The sequence below is a fragment of the Fonticula alba genome (genome assembly GCF_000388065.1).
Source record: "Fonticula alba strain ATCC 38817 unplaced genomic scaffold supercont2.12, whole genome shotgun sequence".
Taxonomy (NCBI): Eukaryota; order Rotosphaerida; family Fonticulaceae; genus Fonticula; species Fonticula alba.
In genome coordinates, this window is record NW_009242982.1 from 390,541 (window position 1) to 405,757 (window position 15,217).

Below are 15,217 nucleotides of genomic sequence, written 5' to 3' on the forward strand. Positions count from 1 at the left end.
CACATGCACACATGCACACATGCACACATGCACACATGCACACATGCAACATGCACATATGGAAAATGCACACTTGCACACATGGAAAATACACACTTGCACACTTGCACACTTGCACACTTGCACACTTGCACGCGCACAGGACCGCACCACCGGCATCCCGGTGCCCTGTGAGCGGACGCCCGGACAGCGCGCCGGACCACTGGCCGCCAGCCAGGCAGGACAGGCAGACGACAATGCCGAGCGAGGGGGGATGGGTGTATTCTGCAGGGAGAACCGAAAAACTCAAGGGCAAGGGACAAGAGAGAGGGAGAGAGAAAGGGGGTCAGCGCGAGCGCGACCGCCGGCGCCAGTTCGAGCGGCCTCGATCGGGAGACCGGCCGCGGCCGCCATGGCGCGAGGGGCCCGACAGCGAGCCGGCCGCCCCGCCGGCCGACGAGGGGGAGTGCCCCCCAACCGGCGAGTGGCCATGGTAGGGCCGCTTGCTGGAGGGCAGGCGCGGGGCATGCGGCGAGCACGACCGCGAGCGCGACCGAGACCGCGAGAAGGACCCCGAGGCGAAGCGCCGCTTGGCCACATACCCGCCGGCGCCGGATGACGCGTGGCGCGAGCCGCCGAACGACCCGCGGCCGCTGCCGTGCCCCGGCAGATCGCCGGGGCTCCGCGACCGCGACCGGTCCCTGCCCCGAGGGGGGGAGGGCGAGCGCGAGCGCGAGCGCGAGTACCGCCGGCGCCGGCCCGGCATCGGGGGCAGCGGCGGCGGCGGCGGCGAGTACCGGCCCCGGCGCGGGCCGCCCCCCAGCCCCGAGCCAGCCAGCGAGGAGGACGAAGAGGAAACCGACGGGCCGCCCGACGACGAGGAGGACGAAGACCCGGAGGGCGATGCCCGGCGGTGGTGGCCATGGTGGAAGTGGTGGCCCGACAGGGAGGACCCCGGCGCGAGCCGGTCGGATGGCAGCCGCGAGCCGGCCGGCCGGCGGCGAGACCCGCGCGAGGGCGACCACGACCGCGACCGCGACCGGGACCAGGACCGCGACCGGGACCGGGACCGGGACCGGGACCGCGACCGCGACCGGGACCGGGATCGCGACCGCGACACATCGCGATGCTTGCGGCTGCGGTGGTGCGCCGGCGGCCGGCCGCGAGGGCCGCCAGGTGACCTGGACCGCGACCGAGAGCCGGACTCCGACAGCGACCAGGGCCGCGACGAGGCCCGGGGGGACCGCGGCGAGCGTGACCGCCGGCGCCGGGGCGAGGGGGACCGCGAGCGCGATGGGCCCCGATGACCGGGCCCCGAGCGCCGGGGCTCCAGCTCCGGCTGCAGCCGCGGCTTCTTGTGCGGCGCGACGTGATGCTCGCTCGGCCCCGGGCCCGGGGGGAAGGGCTGGTGGGGCGACGAGTCGTCCGGCCCGCGAGACCGCCGGCCCGGCGGGCCTCCGCTCGAGGACAGCGAAGCCCGGCTCGGGGGCGAGGGCGACCGCGACCGGTGCCCGCCGCCACCGCCGCCGGCGCCGGCGCGTGGCCGCCCGCCGCGCCGATCTCGCGGCCCGCCCCGGCTCGAGGACGAGGAGGACCCGGAGGAGGGGGACCCGGACCGCGAGGAGGGCAGCGATCCGGGACGGCTGCCCGGGCCGCGGGACCCGCCGAGCGGGTAGGCCCCGCCCTCCGGCGAGTGGCCCCGCGGTCGCATGGCGGGCGGCGGCGGCGGCGGCGGCGGCGAGTACGACCGACTCCCGTAGGCGCCGGGCGAGGGGGACCGCGAGGCGGGCGACGCTGACCGGTGGCGCTTGCGCAGCGGCCCGCCCCGGCCCGGGGGCAGTGGCGGCGGCGGCGGCGACGGCGGCGGCGGCGGCGATGGCGACCGCGGGCCGCCCGACGCCAGGGAGGCTGCCGGCGGTGAGATCGACATCGGCCGTGACCGGCGCCCAGGGCCGCCACCGCGCTGCATTTGATGCATGTCAATGCGGCTGAGGCGCCCGCCGGCCGAATGGGCCGCCGACGAGCCGGCCGACGAGGACGCCGGCTGCGGCGAGGAGGCGCGGCTGACCGGCGCCGAGCCCGGGCTGGCCCCCTCACCGGGGTCGAGCCAGCCCTCGGCCGTGTCGGCGGCGGCGGCGGCGGCGGCCGCCGCACCGGCCCCCGGGTCCGACTGCAGGAAGCCCCCCTCGGCCAGCAGGGCCCGCCAGTCGTCCAGGAAGCTGGCCTGCAATTGCAGCGACACCTCGCTGATGTAGGTCTCCTCGGCGTTGAAGAACCGCGCATTCAGCCACAGCAGCAGGATGTCCACGACAAAGTCATGCGGCGAGGCGTAGGGCAGGGCCTGCTGCTGGGCCGACCGGCCGGGGCCGGCTCCCGGCCCCCGGCCCCGGGGCCGCCCGGTCGTCGCCACCAGATGCCCCTCAATGCGGCGCAGGTAGGAGGGCCACTTGACCACGGCATGGTACTCCGGCACGTCATACAGGTCGCGGTAGTCCGCGTGCGAGGCCTGCTTCAGGTACCGCCGGACCAGGGCCAGCGCCCGGTCCGCCAGGGCCGGCCCGCCACCGGGGCCGGCCCCCGGCTCGGCCGGGGCCCAGCGCCCCGGCGCCCCGGCCGGCAGCACCAGCGGCACCAGCCGCCGGATGACATAGGCCGAGCTGCACTCCGGCAGCTGGGCCTCGGCCACGGCATCCCGCACGATGGCCGCCTCCTCCTTCGGCGACAGGGCCCCGGCCGCCGGGTGGAACCACAGCGCATTGAAGGCGGCCTCCATGCGCACGGCCGTCTTGTAGTTGTCCGTGTGCGCGCTGTTGTAGTACCGGGCATTCCGGAACATGGCCCGCATGTCGGCCTCGAAGTCCGCCGCGGTGGCGTACTCCTCCCGGGCCAGGGCATGCTGGATGGTATGGAAGGCCACCAGCTTGCTTTTGAGCTTTTGCGTGACGGCCCTGCGAGTGGGTGGGAGGGGGGGGGGGGGGGGTTGGCGCCGTCGTGCGTGAGCGCGCGCGCACACACATTCCAAAAAAAAAAAGGATTGATCCGGGGGTCAGGCAGGGCTACAGAGAGAGGGAAAGAGAGGCGGAGACGGGCAAAGAGAGAGAGAAGGGGGAAAGGGATGCGTGCGCGTGCCCGCATGCGACGGGGCAAGGCAAGCACCGGCACGGCACAGGGACGAGGAGCGAAAGGCCGGAACAGCGAGTCACCAGCCCCGGGGGAGCACGCACTGCTGGTAGGCCACATCCGAGTGCACGAACTTGAAGGCCCCGGAGGTGTCCAGCGGCCGGATGGCATACAGGATGCGCTCGCACTGCTGGAAGCCCCGGCCGCTCGGGGCCCCGGTCTGGGCCACCTCCTGCTGGGCTCGGGTGAGAGGCAGCCGGGCTGGCACCATCAGCAGCAGGTTCGGATCGGCCCGGGCCAGCTGCTGCGCCCGGCGCCGGCCGCCCAGCAGCTGGTCGGCCCTGGCGGCCTCGGCAGGGAGGGCATAATCCAAGGCCCCGGCCCCGCCGGCGCGCACATCCGCCTCGGCCAGCAGCTGGCGCAGGTCCTCCGGCGCGGGGACCATCGCGGCCCCGGAGACCACCGGCCCGCTGGCGGGCAGGCCGGCCGCCGCGGCGGCACCCGAGCCATGCGGCAGCCCGGCCAACGGGGCAGCCTCCAGGCCGGGGCCCGGCCCGGACACCGGGCGCCCGGCCCGGCGCTTCCCGGCGTCGGCCCCGCCGCTGCTCCGGCTCACCATGCGCACCGGCGTCGAGTCCACCGAGATCAGCGCATCCACCGTCTCGGCCGAGTCCGACGTCAGGAGGGCCTCCTCGACGGGGAGCGACGCGGCGGCCGCCGCCGCCGCCACCGCCCGCCGGGACCCCACCGCATCCGGGGTCACTATGGAAATGTCCTCGCCCGGGGTGCCGGGAGCCCCGGGCCCCGGGGCCGCGCCGACCGGGCCCCGGGCAGGGCGCCCGGCGCCGCGCCGCCGCCCGGGCGAGGCGGGGCTCCCCGGCCCCGGCGAGTCGGCCAACGCCAGGAGGCCGCCACTTGCAGGCTCGCCGCCGGGAGGCGCCGCCTCGTCGGCCGGCGGGTCGAGGGCCGCCCGCTTGGAGGGCCGCCCGGCCCGGCGTGCGGCCGGTGTCGCCGGCGGCCCCGGCGCCGGCGGAGAAGCCGACCCGTCACCGAGTCCCCCCAGCGGCAGCGGCTCCACCACCTGCGGCAGGTACGACGGCGGCAGGGTGGCCCCCCCGACCGAGGCCAGCATCTTGTAGTGGTCGGCCCGATGGGCTAGGTCCGGCGCGCGCAGGGCCTCCCCCGGCGGCCAGTGGCTCCGGAGGTAGGCCTCGATCTCCTGGCTGCAGCGGAAGATCTCGCTCCAGGGGGGATTGACATACTGCGCATTGGCCAGGATCTGCCGGACCAGCAGCTCGGTCTCCAGGAGGGTGGGATTGTTGTTGGGATTGGCGGACTTGAACTGAGGTGATTGTCGCGGAATGATGGTGGTGACGTTGTTGTTGTTGGTGTTGTTGGTGGTGGTGGTGGTGATGGTGGTGCGTGTTTGTTTGTCCGGGCGGGGGCCGGGGGTCCCGTAAGATCGCCAGGCCGCGAGGGTGAGTGTGAATTCGAGCGCCAGTGCGAGCCGGGGGCCCGGGAGAGGCGAGAATGGCCCGGTCAGCGGGGAGGGCCACCGCCGGCCGGCAGGCACGCACCTTCTTCTCGATGTCCGAGAAGGACATGCCAAACCGCACGATCTTGTAGTACGTCCGCCGGAAGGCGCTCGGATGCACCGGGTCATGGAAGTACCGGTTGGTGTCGATGGCACGGAGGCTGTCCAACAGGGCCAGCGAGGAGGCCCGGTGCACCGCGTGCCAGTGCTCGGTTGGGGTGACAATCGCCGGCAGGGGGATGCTGTCCATGGGCCGGTCGGCTCGCGGGGGATCCGACCGGAGGAGCTGCGCCGGGACCGGCGGCTCCGGCAGGCGGACCTGCCTTGTGCGCCCGGACCACGTCGCGCGGAAGAGCGACATCAAGTCTGCGTGCGCGTGTGGCCGAGCAGGCGGATGGACAGGCATGCCCGGCGAGCAAGCAACGACAGGGGGGGGGGGGGGGGGGGGGGGGGGGGGGGGGGGGGGGGGGGGGGGGGGGGGGGGGGGGGGGGGGGGGGGGGGGGGGGGGGAGAATGCACAGGCGGGCCCCCGAGCGGGGCGCAGCCAAGCAGCAACAGGCGCAGGCGGAAGCAGGCATGAGCAACGGGACACGCGGCAGACAGACAGGGCGGCACGGGCGGCACGGGCGGCGCGAGGGCGAAGGACAGGGGGGCAGAGAGGCAGGCAAACAACAACGCACATAGCCCATGTCGGTAGATGTCACTGAAGCGCGGGTTGTAGCTGAAGGCATTGGCGAAGATGAGCTCGATGTCCGAGACGAAGGTGGCCGCGGCCAGGGTCACCAGCGCGTCCGGCGAATCGGCCAACTGCTCGGCCGCCGGCACATCCACCGGGCAGTGCTCGCGCAGGTAGGCCCGGTCGAAGTACCGCCCGGCCTGGATGTTGGCCGACACATCCGACAGGCAGATCGGCCGGTGGACCACCGAATTGTAGAAGGCATGGTCCTCCGGGGCCAGCTGCGGCGCCACCGGGTCCCGGAAGGCCAGCGAGTGTGCATCCTCGGCCAGGGCCCGCATGAGGGCCCCCATGCGCTCGGCCAGGCTGGCCGCCGTTTCGGCCGACGCATCGAAAAGGACCCTCTCGGACCCGATGCTGGCCACGGCCACGGCCGAAGCCACGGCCGTCCGCGAGTCGATGGTCAGGTCCGGCATGGCGGCCGACACCGACCCCCGGCGCTCGGTCGGCACCGACACCTTCAGCGAGAGGGGGCGCGCGCCGGCCGGAGATGCCGCCGCCGGACTCGTGGACGTCGGTCGGCCTGCCTCATCCGGCTGCGGCTGCGGCTGCGACTTCGGCTGCGGCTGCGACTTCGGCTGCGGCTGCGACTCCGGCTGCGGCTGCGACTGCGGCTGCGGCTGCGACTGCGGCTGCGGCTGCGACTGCGGCTGGCTGGTCGCCTGGCGCAGGGGGGTCAGCGGCAGCGGCCGCGAGCCGGCCCCCGCCGGGGCGTCACCACCGGCGGGCTGGTCCGTGGCCGGGGGGGCCGGCGTCGGCTCCGGCCCCGGAGGCGGCCCGTCATCAGCCAGGGCCCCGAGCTGCGGCGAGGAAGCCGCCGACGAGGCGCTCGACCGCCCGGCCGCCGACGCCGAGTTGAAGGAGATCGAGATGCGCAGCGGCTCGGCGGCCGGCGGGCCCGGCGGCTCGGCGGCCGACTCCCCCGGGCCAGAGGCCGCCGGATCGGCCTTCTCGGCGGCCGAGGCCGCCGCACGGGCAGCCTGGCGCCGGGCCTCACGCCGGGCCCGGCGCTCCTCCTTGCTTTCGCCCTTCGACCGCCCGGAGGAGGGGGCCGCACCGGCTCCGGCCCCGGACGAGGCCCCGGTGGGGGACGCAAGGGTGCTGCCAGCGCCCGGGGGCCCGGCCCCGGAAGTCGGCCCCTTGGCATCCTCCGACTTGAGGACAACGCCGGGCCGGGCCCCGGGCAGGGGGGACCCCCCGCGCCCGGGCGCCCCCTCGGCCACGTCCGCCAGCCCGGCATGCGACGCCGACCGGCTCAGGGTCAGCGTCGGCAGGGGGGTCGCCCCATCGGCCCCGGCCCCGGGAGCCGTCAGAACCAGCGAGGCCCGACGCTCCGGGGTCGAGGGCGGCAACTGCAGGCCAGCCTCGCCCAGAGAAGTCGACCCGGAGGAGGGCAGGTCCTCCGCGCTGGCCGACACCCCCGGCGCAAGGATCGGCGTGGCTGAGGCACTGCTCCCGGAGAGGGTGATCCGCGGCAGGACCGGACCGGGGCCGGCATCCTGCTGGGCGGCGGCGGCGGCGGCGGCGGCGGCGGCGGCGGCGGCGGCGGCTGCCGCAGCTTGGGCCTGGGCCTGGGCCTGGGCCTGGGCCTGGAGTAGGATCGCCTGCTCCTTGAGCTCGCGCTCGCGCTGCAGGTGCTCGGCCGTGGCGGCCAGCGCGGCGGCCGCTCGACTGGCCGCCACCGCCGCATCACTCCCGAACACCAGGAACAATTGCGGCAGGTCCGGCAGGTCGAAGGCCCGCGGGAAGAGCCGGCGGATCTCGGTGGTGCCATCGGCCGCCGAGGCGGCCACCGCGGCCGCCGCCCCGGCCGCCAGCCGCGCGGTTGTGGCATTGTTGGGCGAGGCCCGGGCGATGGCCGCCGCGGTGGCGGCCACATCGCCGGCCGCCTGGGCCGCGGCCAGGAACGGCGCAAAGGCCGCCGCATCGGTCTCGCCCCAGCCCAGCCACTGGTCCACGTCGCCGGGCCCGGCGCCCTCCAGCCACAGGGCCTCGGCCGTGGGCCCGGCCCCCGGGCGCCCGGCGCAGTCCGTCGCATCCAGCCCATGGACGAAGGTGGCCGAGGGCAGCACCAGCCGCGGGTGGCAATGCACCCCGACGGCCACCCGCCGGCCGAAAAGCAGCAGCCCCTGCATGAAGAGGGCCAAATTCAGGCTCACATCGGTCGGCGAATGGGCAGCCAGGATCAGCTGCACCAGGCACACGCGCAGCCGCGTGGCCACATCGGCCCGCGTGGCCGCCCCGGCCGCGCGACGAGACGACCGATGCGCCAGCGACTCGATGGTGGCCGGGCCCGGCACCGGGGTGGCCACCTCGAACACATAGTCCGACAGGGGGTCCACCGCCGGCGGGGCGGTCGGCTGCAATGGCGGGCACAGGGCCGCCGGCGTGGGACTGGCCCCGGCAGCCAGGGCCACCGCCGCCGATGACGCCCGCCGGAAGGCCGTCGTGGCGGCCGGCGAATTCAACTGCCGCGTGGTGCCCGGCAGCAGCCCGGTCAGCGCGGCGCTCGTCAGCAGGTTCACCTCAAACCCGGTGCCATCCTCCAGCCCCAGGGTCCGGACCAGGTGGTACGTGGCGCCCAGGTGCCCCGGCGACCAGGCCATGCCGGCCAGCAGCCGGGCCACCCCGGACCGCACCCGCGCCGACCGGTCCCCGATGGCCAGCTCCACCAGCCCGGTGATGACCGCCGGCCGGTAGCCAAACAGATCGACCAGGGCCCGGGCCGCGGCCAGCCGACCGGCAGCCGGGCCACCGGCCCCGGTGGCCAGCCGCAGCAGGGCCGCCGCCCGCCCCGGCACCAAGCCCGCGCGCTGCAAATCCCCCAGGGCCAGGACGCACGCCGAGGCAATCAGCCCCGGCAGGTCCAGGTCCGAGTGCCCGGCATCGGCCGACCCCCCGGCCAGCGGGACCACCCGCGCCCCGGCCCCGGACAGGTGGTACTCCTGCAGGGTGGTCATCTCGCACACGACCTCCAGCAACAGGCCCCGGAGCTCGGCCACCAGGGGGGCCGGCGCGCGCCGGCGCTGCCACTCCGCGCGCTGGTCCTCATCCAGCAGCCGGTTGGCCCGGTCGGTGGCCATCTGCGCGGCCTCCTCCGCCCCGGGCAGCAGGCTCAGCCGCTCCGGGCAGTAGACATCGGAGAAGGACCGCGCCAGGGCACTGACCAGGGCCGCGGTGTAGCGGGCGCTGCAATACCGATTGGAGGAGTTGTCCTGCAGGCGCAGCAGCGACAGCAGCAGGCGCACCACGCCCGGGTAGGGCAGCCGGTAGCGCGAGTCGCGCAGGGTGCCGGCCGCAGCGATCACCTCTACCGGAGCGGGGGGGGGGGGGGAGCGAGAGAGAGAGAGAGAGAGAGAGAGAGAGAGCGAAGGAGGACAGCGAGTCAGTCAGGGGGACAGGAGGGAGCTCCGCGAGCAGACACCAACAGAGAGGGCAGACAAGGGGGACCGGGAAAAAAGACAAAGACCCGGAGAAGGGCGGGAAGAGCACAGGCCGAGCGTACGCTTGATGCAGAAGTAGCGCGAGTAGTCGGAAAAGTCATTCGGCGAGGGGATCCACAGTCGAGAAGGCCCGGCTGCTGCCGCGGCCGACCCCGCGCCCGTGCCTTCCAACAGGGAAGGGGCCTTGGACGCTGGCATTTCCACCGACGACAGGGCCAGATGGCTGAGCAGCTCCAACTGCGTGCCGGCCGGGCTGGAGAAGAGCCCCAGCCCCGGGGTGGGGGCCGGCGCCGCGGCGCGATCGCCAGCCAGGCTGCCCGACCCGCCGGGGGCCGCCGCGGGCCGGGCCCCCGAGCCGGCCGGCCCACCGGCCGCCGCGCCAACCCGCGAGAAGCACAGCTCCTCCAGCAGCCAAAAGAGCACCGCCTCCATCGGGCCCTCCGGGGCATTGAGCTCGCGCATGGACTGCGGCGGGCGCCGCGGCACCGGCGCATGCCGGGCCAGCATCACGGCCGCCGCCGCCCGAACCCGATGGAAGGCCCGGCCATCGACCAGGACCCGCTGCAGGGCCAGCTCCGTCCGGCGGTCGGCCACCAGCTGGGCCGCCGCCGAGTCGGAGTCCTTGTCCCGGCCGCCGCCGCCGCCGCCGCCGCCACCGGGCAGCGGGTCGCCGGCCGGCAGGTCGCCCTCGGCCCCGGGAGCCGGCGAGCCGCCAGGCTCCGGTGTGCCCACACGGCTGGCCTGCACCGACGCGGCCCCGGGCCCGGCCCCCGAGCCGGCCACCCCGCGCAGGGACAGCTCCCGCGCCCGGGCCAGCACCCCGGCGTCCGGCACCGGCAGCAGGGCCGGCAGGGCCGGCGGCACCAAGTGCCGAATGGCCTGCAGCTGGGCCACCGCGTCCGAATCCATCAGCAGCTGATTGCGCCACTGGAAGGGCCGCTGCTCCAGCACCTTCAGACACAGCAGCTGCAGGTCCGGATCCACGCGCACCCACAGGATGGGGAAGTCCTCCAGCCGGTCCTGGTCCAATTCCGCCCAGTCGGCCACCAGCCCCGCATGTGGGAAGGAGTCGCCCAAGCGCGGGGGCGACCGCCGCAGGCGCTTGGACTTCGACCGATACTTCATGATCCGGTCCCGGCTCAGGCCCTCCATCGGCAGGTAGTGGTCGTGGGTCTCCTCCACCTCGAACACCCGGATCGGCAACTCGAAGGTGAAGTGATTCAAGGAGCTGACCATGCGCGTGGTGGTCGACTGCGTGACCACGGCCTTCAGCTCGGACGTCCGCTTGTTGAAGGTGAAGGTGCACCGGATCACCGGCACCCCCGGCCGCAGGACATACTGCCCGATGAAGTGCTTCACCGCATTGGCATCCGTCTGCAGGCTGCGCGTGGCCCGGCCGATGAAGTCGTCGAAGCCCAGGGCAAAGAGCCCGGGCCCGGCCTCCGACCGGGCCAGGCGCTCGAGCGGCGTCTGCGGCGGGGCCGCCACGGGGCCCGCCAGCCCCGCCGCCTTGCCCGGGCCCCCGGCCAAGTCCGACTCGCCGCCGCCGCCGCCGCCGCCGCCGCTGCCGCCGGGTGGCGGCGGACTGCCGACCCCGGCCGAGCTGGCACCCGGCCCGGCCGTGGACCCGGCCACCGGGGCACCACTGGCAGAGGCAGCACCCCCGACAGGACCGGCGCCCGTGCCGGCGCCCGTGCCGGCGGCCGCGGGCAACACGGCCCCGGCCCCGGCCCCGGCCCCGGCCCCGGCGGCCGCCTGCGCCTCGAGGCGCGCATGGAAGCGCAGCCGCAAGCGCGCCACGCCAAATTGCCACGCCGAATAGAAGGTCCCCGCTTCGAGGACCACCTGGCGCAGGTGCTGGCGCAGGGCATTCGGATCGCGCAGCACCCGCTCCAGCATGTGCACCACCAGGCGCGACTTGAGGGCCACGAACTCCGCTCGCAGGGCCGGATTCAGCACCGGCACACTGTGCTCATAGCTCAAGGCCAGCTGGTCGGTGTCCAGCTCGCACACCCGGTCCATGTCCGCCTGCAGGCGGACCTTCCAGTCGGTTTGCCCGAAGAGCACCCGCTCCGCCAGCCCGGCCACATGGCCCACCAGCCCGCGCAGGAACCAGGCATCCTGGCTGGACACCGGCACCAAGATCCGACCCAGGTACTGCTCCACCAGGGCATTGACCACGGTCCGATACGAGGAGAAGGCCGCCGAGGGGGAGGCCCGGAGACCGGCCCGCGAGGGCAGCCCACCGGCCCCGGGCCCGGCCGAATACGACACCGAGGCCACCGGCCCCAGGACCGCGTCGCACCCGCGCGTGGCATACCCCACCGCCTCCAGCAGCATGCGGCTCGACAGGCACACCAGCCCGGCCGCCTGCCCGAGGACCCCCCGCCGAGGGGCATCCCCGGCCGGGATGAACACCAGCCGGATGTCACACTCGGCCGGGAGGAACCCCTGGGCCAGGGCCGCCTCGTCGTCATCGAAGTCCTCCTCATCCGAGGAGTCCTCCAACTCGTCGGCCGAATCCGACCCCGAGTCATCCACATCATCATGGCGGTCATCCTCCCAGTCGGACTCCTCGTCCAGCCCCTCGGAGTCCGACGGGCCGGAGTCGCTCCAGCGCCCGGACCGCCGCCGCTGCCGCTGCTGCTGCTGCTGCCGCCGCCGCCGGTGGGCCGCCCGCCCGCGCCGGCCGCCCTCGTCCCCGGAATCCGAATACCGCTCACTGCGGTCCGAATCCTCGGACTCGAACCCCTCCGAGGCAAAGGGATTCCGCGGGTCATCGTCCTCCTCCTCCTCCGACCCGAGGGAGGGGGCCAAGCGCTGGCCGGGCCCGCGCGAGGGGCCTCGCCCGGCCGGGCCTCGCCGACCGCCCCGCCGCGGCCCGGGCGACACATCGCGCGACCCGGCAGCCAGCCCGGACCCCCGGGACAGCGGCGAGGCCGGGCCCCGTCGGGCCAGCAGCTCGGTCTCCGATCGCCGGTGCCCGCCGACCAGGAGCCCCGATGCCCCGGCCCGCGACCGCGACCGCGACCGCGACCGCGACCGCGACCGGGCACCGCCACGGCTGCCGGCCCCGGGGCCGGTGGACCGCGACCGCGACCGGCCACCCCGGCCGGCCCCGACCCGGCCCGGCCGACCGCGATCCGCCACATCATCATCATCGGTCGGCTCGTCGGTCGGGCCATGATCCGAGTCGGTGGCCGAGTCGCCGGAGCTGTGGGCGCCCGGCCGCCGGGAGGGGTGCCCATCACGCCCGGGCATCAGGCCCGCGCCACGCCGGCCGGACCCGATGGACAGGGACTTCCGCCGGCCGCCGGGGCCACCGGGGCCACCGGGGCCGGATCCAGGCCCGCCGCCGCCGCCGCCGGCACCGCCGCCGCCCGACCCGGCCGACCCGATGCCCGGGCCGCCAGACCCGCCGGCCCCCTCGACCAGGAGATCCCCGGCGTTGGCCTGGCCGGCCGGCAGGTCCAGGGCCGATGCCCGGGCCTGGCGCGCCAAACGCGCGGCCGAGGAAAGATGCGCCGCGAAGGATGTCTGCTCGCGGCGGCGCTGCTTCACATCCGCCCCCGGGGCTGCCAGCCCGAAGAGCCCGAGCCCGGTGGCCTCGGTCAGGTCCGGCCGGAAGCCCGGCGTCGCCGCCCGGCCCAGGTACCCCCGGCAGAAGGCCGACACCCGGGGAGCCACGGCCAGCGTGGACAACAGTCGCCGGGGGCACACCCCGGCCGGCACGAAGGCCGACAGGCGGAAGCCCATGTCCGGCGCGCGTGACGCCCCGCCGGCCAGGCTGCCCGGCGGGTCTCGCGACAAAGGCAGCCGCCGCCCATGCCGGAAGCATGGCGAAAAGCCCAGCGGCAGCTCCACCGGCAGCAGGGCCCCTGCCACGAAGCCCACCGCCGATGCCGGCCGCGGGGTGGGGATCTCCGCCCGGGCAAAGTGCACCAGCTCCGTGTGCGACCCGGCCGGCGCGGGGCTCGCCCCCGGGCCGGGCCCCTCCTCCGGGGCCCCATCAATGGCCATGGCGGCGGCCGAATCGGCCGGCCCCGGCACATCGCCATCGGCCCCGGCACCGAGCACCGGCAGGACCTCTTCCTCCAGGGTGCCGGAGGCTACGGCGTCGCCGGCCAGCACGATGTTCGTCGGCCCGGTGGCCAGCGGCCCGGGCGACGCGCGCACCGACAACCGCCAAGTGCACTTCTGGGCAATGTCATCCACGCAGGGGAACCACTGGCGCGAGGAGCCAAGCTGGGCCAATGCAAGAGGGCCACGGGGGGGGGGCGTTAGCGAGAGAGAGAGAGAGAGAGAGAGAGAGAGAGAGAGGGGGGGGGGGGGAGGGAGGGGGAGAGAGAGAGAGAGAGAGGGAGGTAGGAAGAGAGGGAGAGAGAGAGAGGGAGGGAGGGAGAGAGAGAGAGGGAGGTAGGGAGAGAGAGAGAGAGAAAGAGAGAGGTAGGGAGAGAGAGAGAGGTAGAGAGAGGTAGGGAGAGAGAGAGAGGTAGAGAGAGAGAGAGAGAGAGAGAGGTAGGGAGAGAGGGAGAGAGAGATAAGCGCGCGCGCGCAACATGCCAGCCCCACTGTGGCAGCCGGGGGAAAAAAGGCCCGCATGCGTGGCCACCGGCCGGCAGACGCACCACGCTACTGGTGTAGATGTGTGTGATGTGGCCCCCTTGCGGGCAGCGCGCGGCCATCAGACTGCCGGAGGCGCTGGCTTCCGGCATGCTGCCGCTGGCCAGCACCCGGAAGTCGATCTTGATGTAGAGCGACCGGAAGGCCCGCCGGGGGGTGCCCGGGCCCGGGGCACTGCCAGAGGGCCCGGCCGCCGGCAGCTCACCACGCAGCAGGAACTCGGCCGCCTGCCGGGGAAAGGGGACCTCCAGGTCGAAATCCTGCCCGTAAAACTCCGGCGACAAGACCGACAGGGCATTCTGCCCGGTCAGCGACCGGACCACGTCCTCCGGCGTCGGAGCCGAGGCAGGCGCTCGCAGGCTATCCCCGTACATGGGCGGTGAGAATGACATCGTCGGTAAGGGGAGAGAGGGAGAGAGAGAGAGAGAGAGAGAGCGAAAGGATATTGGCCCCCGGGCCCGGGAAAGGGCAGGCCCCTCATCCCGGCGCCGCGGGCGCGGCGACGGCAAGGCACAAGCGCAAGCAAGAGGGGCCACGCACAGGAATCCGGTCGGCCAACGGAGCATGCGGCACTGGCCGAAGAGAACCTCATCCGGGTGCCCGGCCTCGGTGGCCTTGGCCAGGTCCACGATGTCGTCCGTGTCCCAGTGCCAGTCAGCCGGCGAGGCCTCCGGGCCGGGGTCCAGCTCGTCCGAGGCCGGGGTGGCCGGCGCCCCGGGCGGCACGTCGACCGCCATGTCCGAGTCGGTGCCCGTGGAGGGCCGATCGCCGGGGCCGCCGGCCGTCGGGGCCTCCGTGCTCGCGGCCGGCGAGGCCACGACGTCCGGGCCATCCGACGCCGGCGGCGATGGGGGCGCGCCGGCCGGCCCGCCGGCCCCGGTCGGAGCCGCCACCGGCCCGCCGGACACCGATGTCGGCAGCTTCGGCGCCACCGGCCGCCGGGGGAGATCACACCAAAGGGTCGGCCGCGCTCCCGGGCTGGTCACCAGGCAGGTGACCCCGTCGATTTGCAAGCCGGCCCCGCAATGCAAGTTCAGCGATGGCTGCACCGACGAGAAGATGGGCAGCCCATCGGCCGCCAGGGCGGGAGCTGCCGGCAGCACAGCGGCCGGCCCCGACCCCGGGCCCGCCGCGGGGGACGACACCCCAGGGCCGGCCGGCGTCTCGGGGCCGGCAGGCGCACCGACGTCCGGGGCTGTGCCCGGGCCGGACCCCGGGGCCGCCGTGGCCGTCGTCGCCGAGGGGGCACTCACCCCCGGGACCGGGTCGGCCGCCGGGGCCAGGACGCGCAGCTCGATGATCGTCGATCCGGACAGCACCCCGGTGGCCAGATCCACATGCAGACGAAGGAACTGCGACCGGTGCTCGAGCTCCGCGTGCAGGGGGGCCGCGCCCTCGGGCCCGGGCCCGGCCGTGGCCGCCGGCTCGGCCGACGTCAGCAGCGGCACCACGTCCGACAGGGACGATGCCACGGCCCCGGCGGTCGGAAGATCGACCGGCGCCGTAGGCGCTCCGGCGCCGGTCGCCGACATGAGGGTGCTCGGCGAGTGTTCGAGCATCAGGGACATTCCCGTGGCCTGCGACAGGGGACGAGTCGGCCGCCCGACGGGAAGGGGACACGGAGGAACGGGTCGAGGAGGGGGGGAACCCAAGGCGGAGGGGGTGCCCGCGCGCGAGGGGCCCTGCATCGAAGGGGCGATGCCCAGCGACGCAGAAAGCAGGCGAGCGAGCGGGAGTCAGCAGTGGGGAAGAGGGGCCGCACACACACACACACACACACAC

At 74.9% G+C, this 15,217-nt stretch overlaps 1 protein-coding gene across 1 annotated transcript in view; it reads right to left on the minus strand.

Moving 5' to 3' along the window:
* Positions 1-325: 325 nt before the first annotated feature.
* Positions 326-15,217, minus strand: part of H696_05619 (hypothetical protein) — a gene marked incomplete at its 3' end in the record, with an annotated part of 16,834 nt that continues 1,942 nt past the window's right edge. The window contains exons 2-8 of the mRNA XM_009499435.1: positions 13,976-15,117; positions 13,441-13,795; positions 8,875-13,057; positions 5,314-8,679; positions 4,677-4,999; positions 3,204-4,441; positions 326-2,927 (exon numbers count right to left, since the gene is read on the minus strand). Of these exons, the coding sequence (XP_009497710.1) occupies positions 326-2,927; positions 3,204-4,441; positions 4,677-4,999; positions 5,314-8,679; positions 8,875-13,057; positions 13,441-13,795; positions 13,976-15,003 (13,095 nt within the window). The 5' untranslated portion in view covers positions 15,004-15,117. The remainder of the gene's footprint in view (positions 2,928-3,203; positions 4,442-4,676; positions 5,000-5,313; positions 8,680-8,874; positions 13,058-13,440; positions 13,796-13,975; positions 15,118-15,217) is intronic.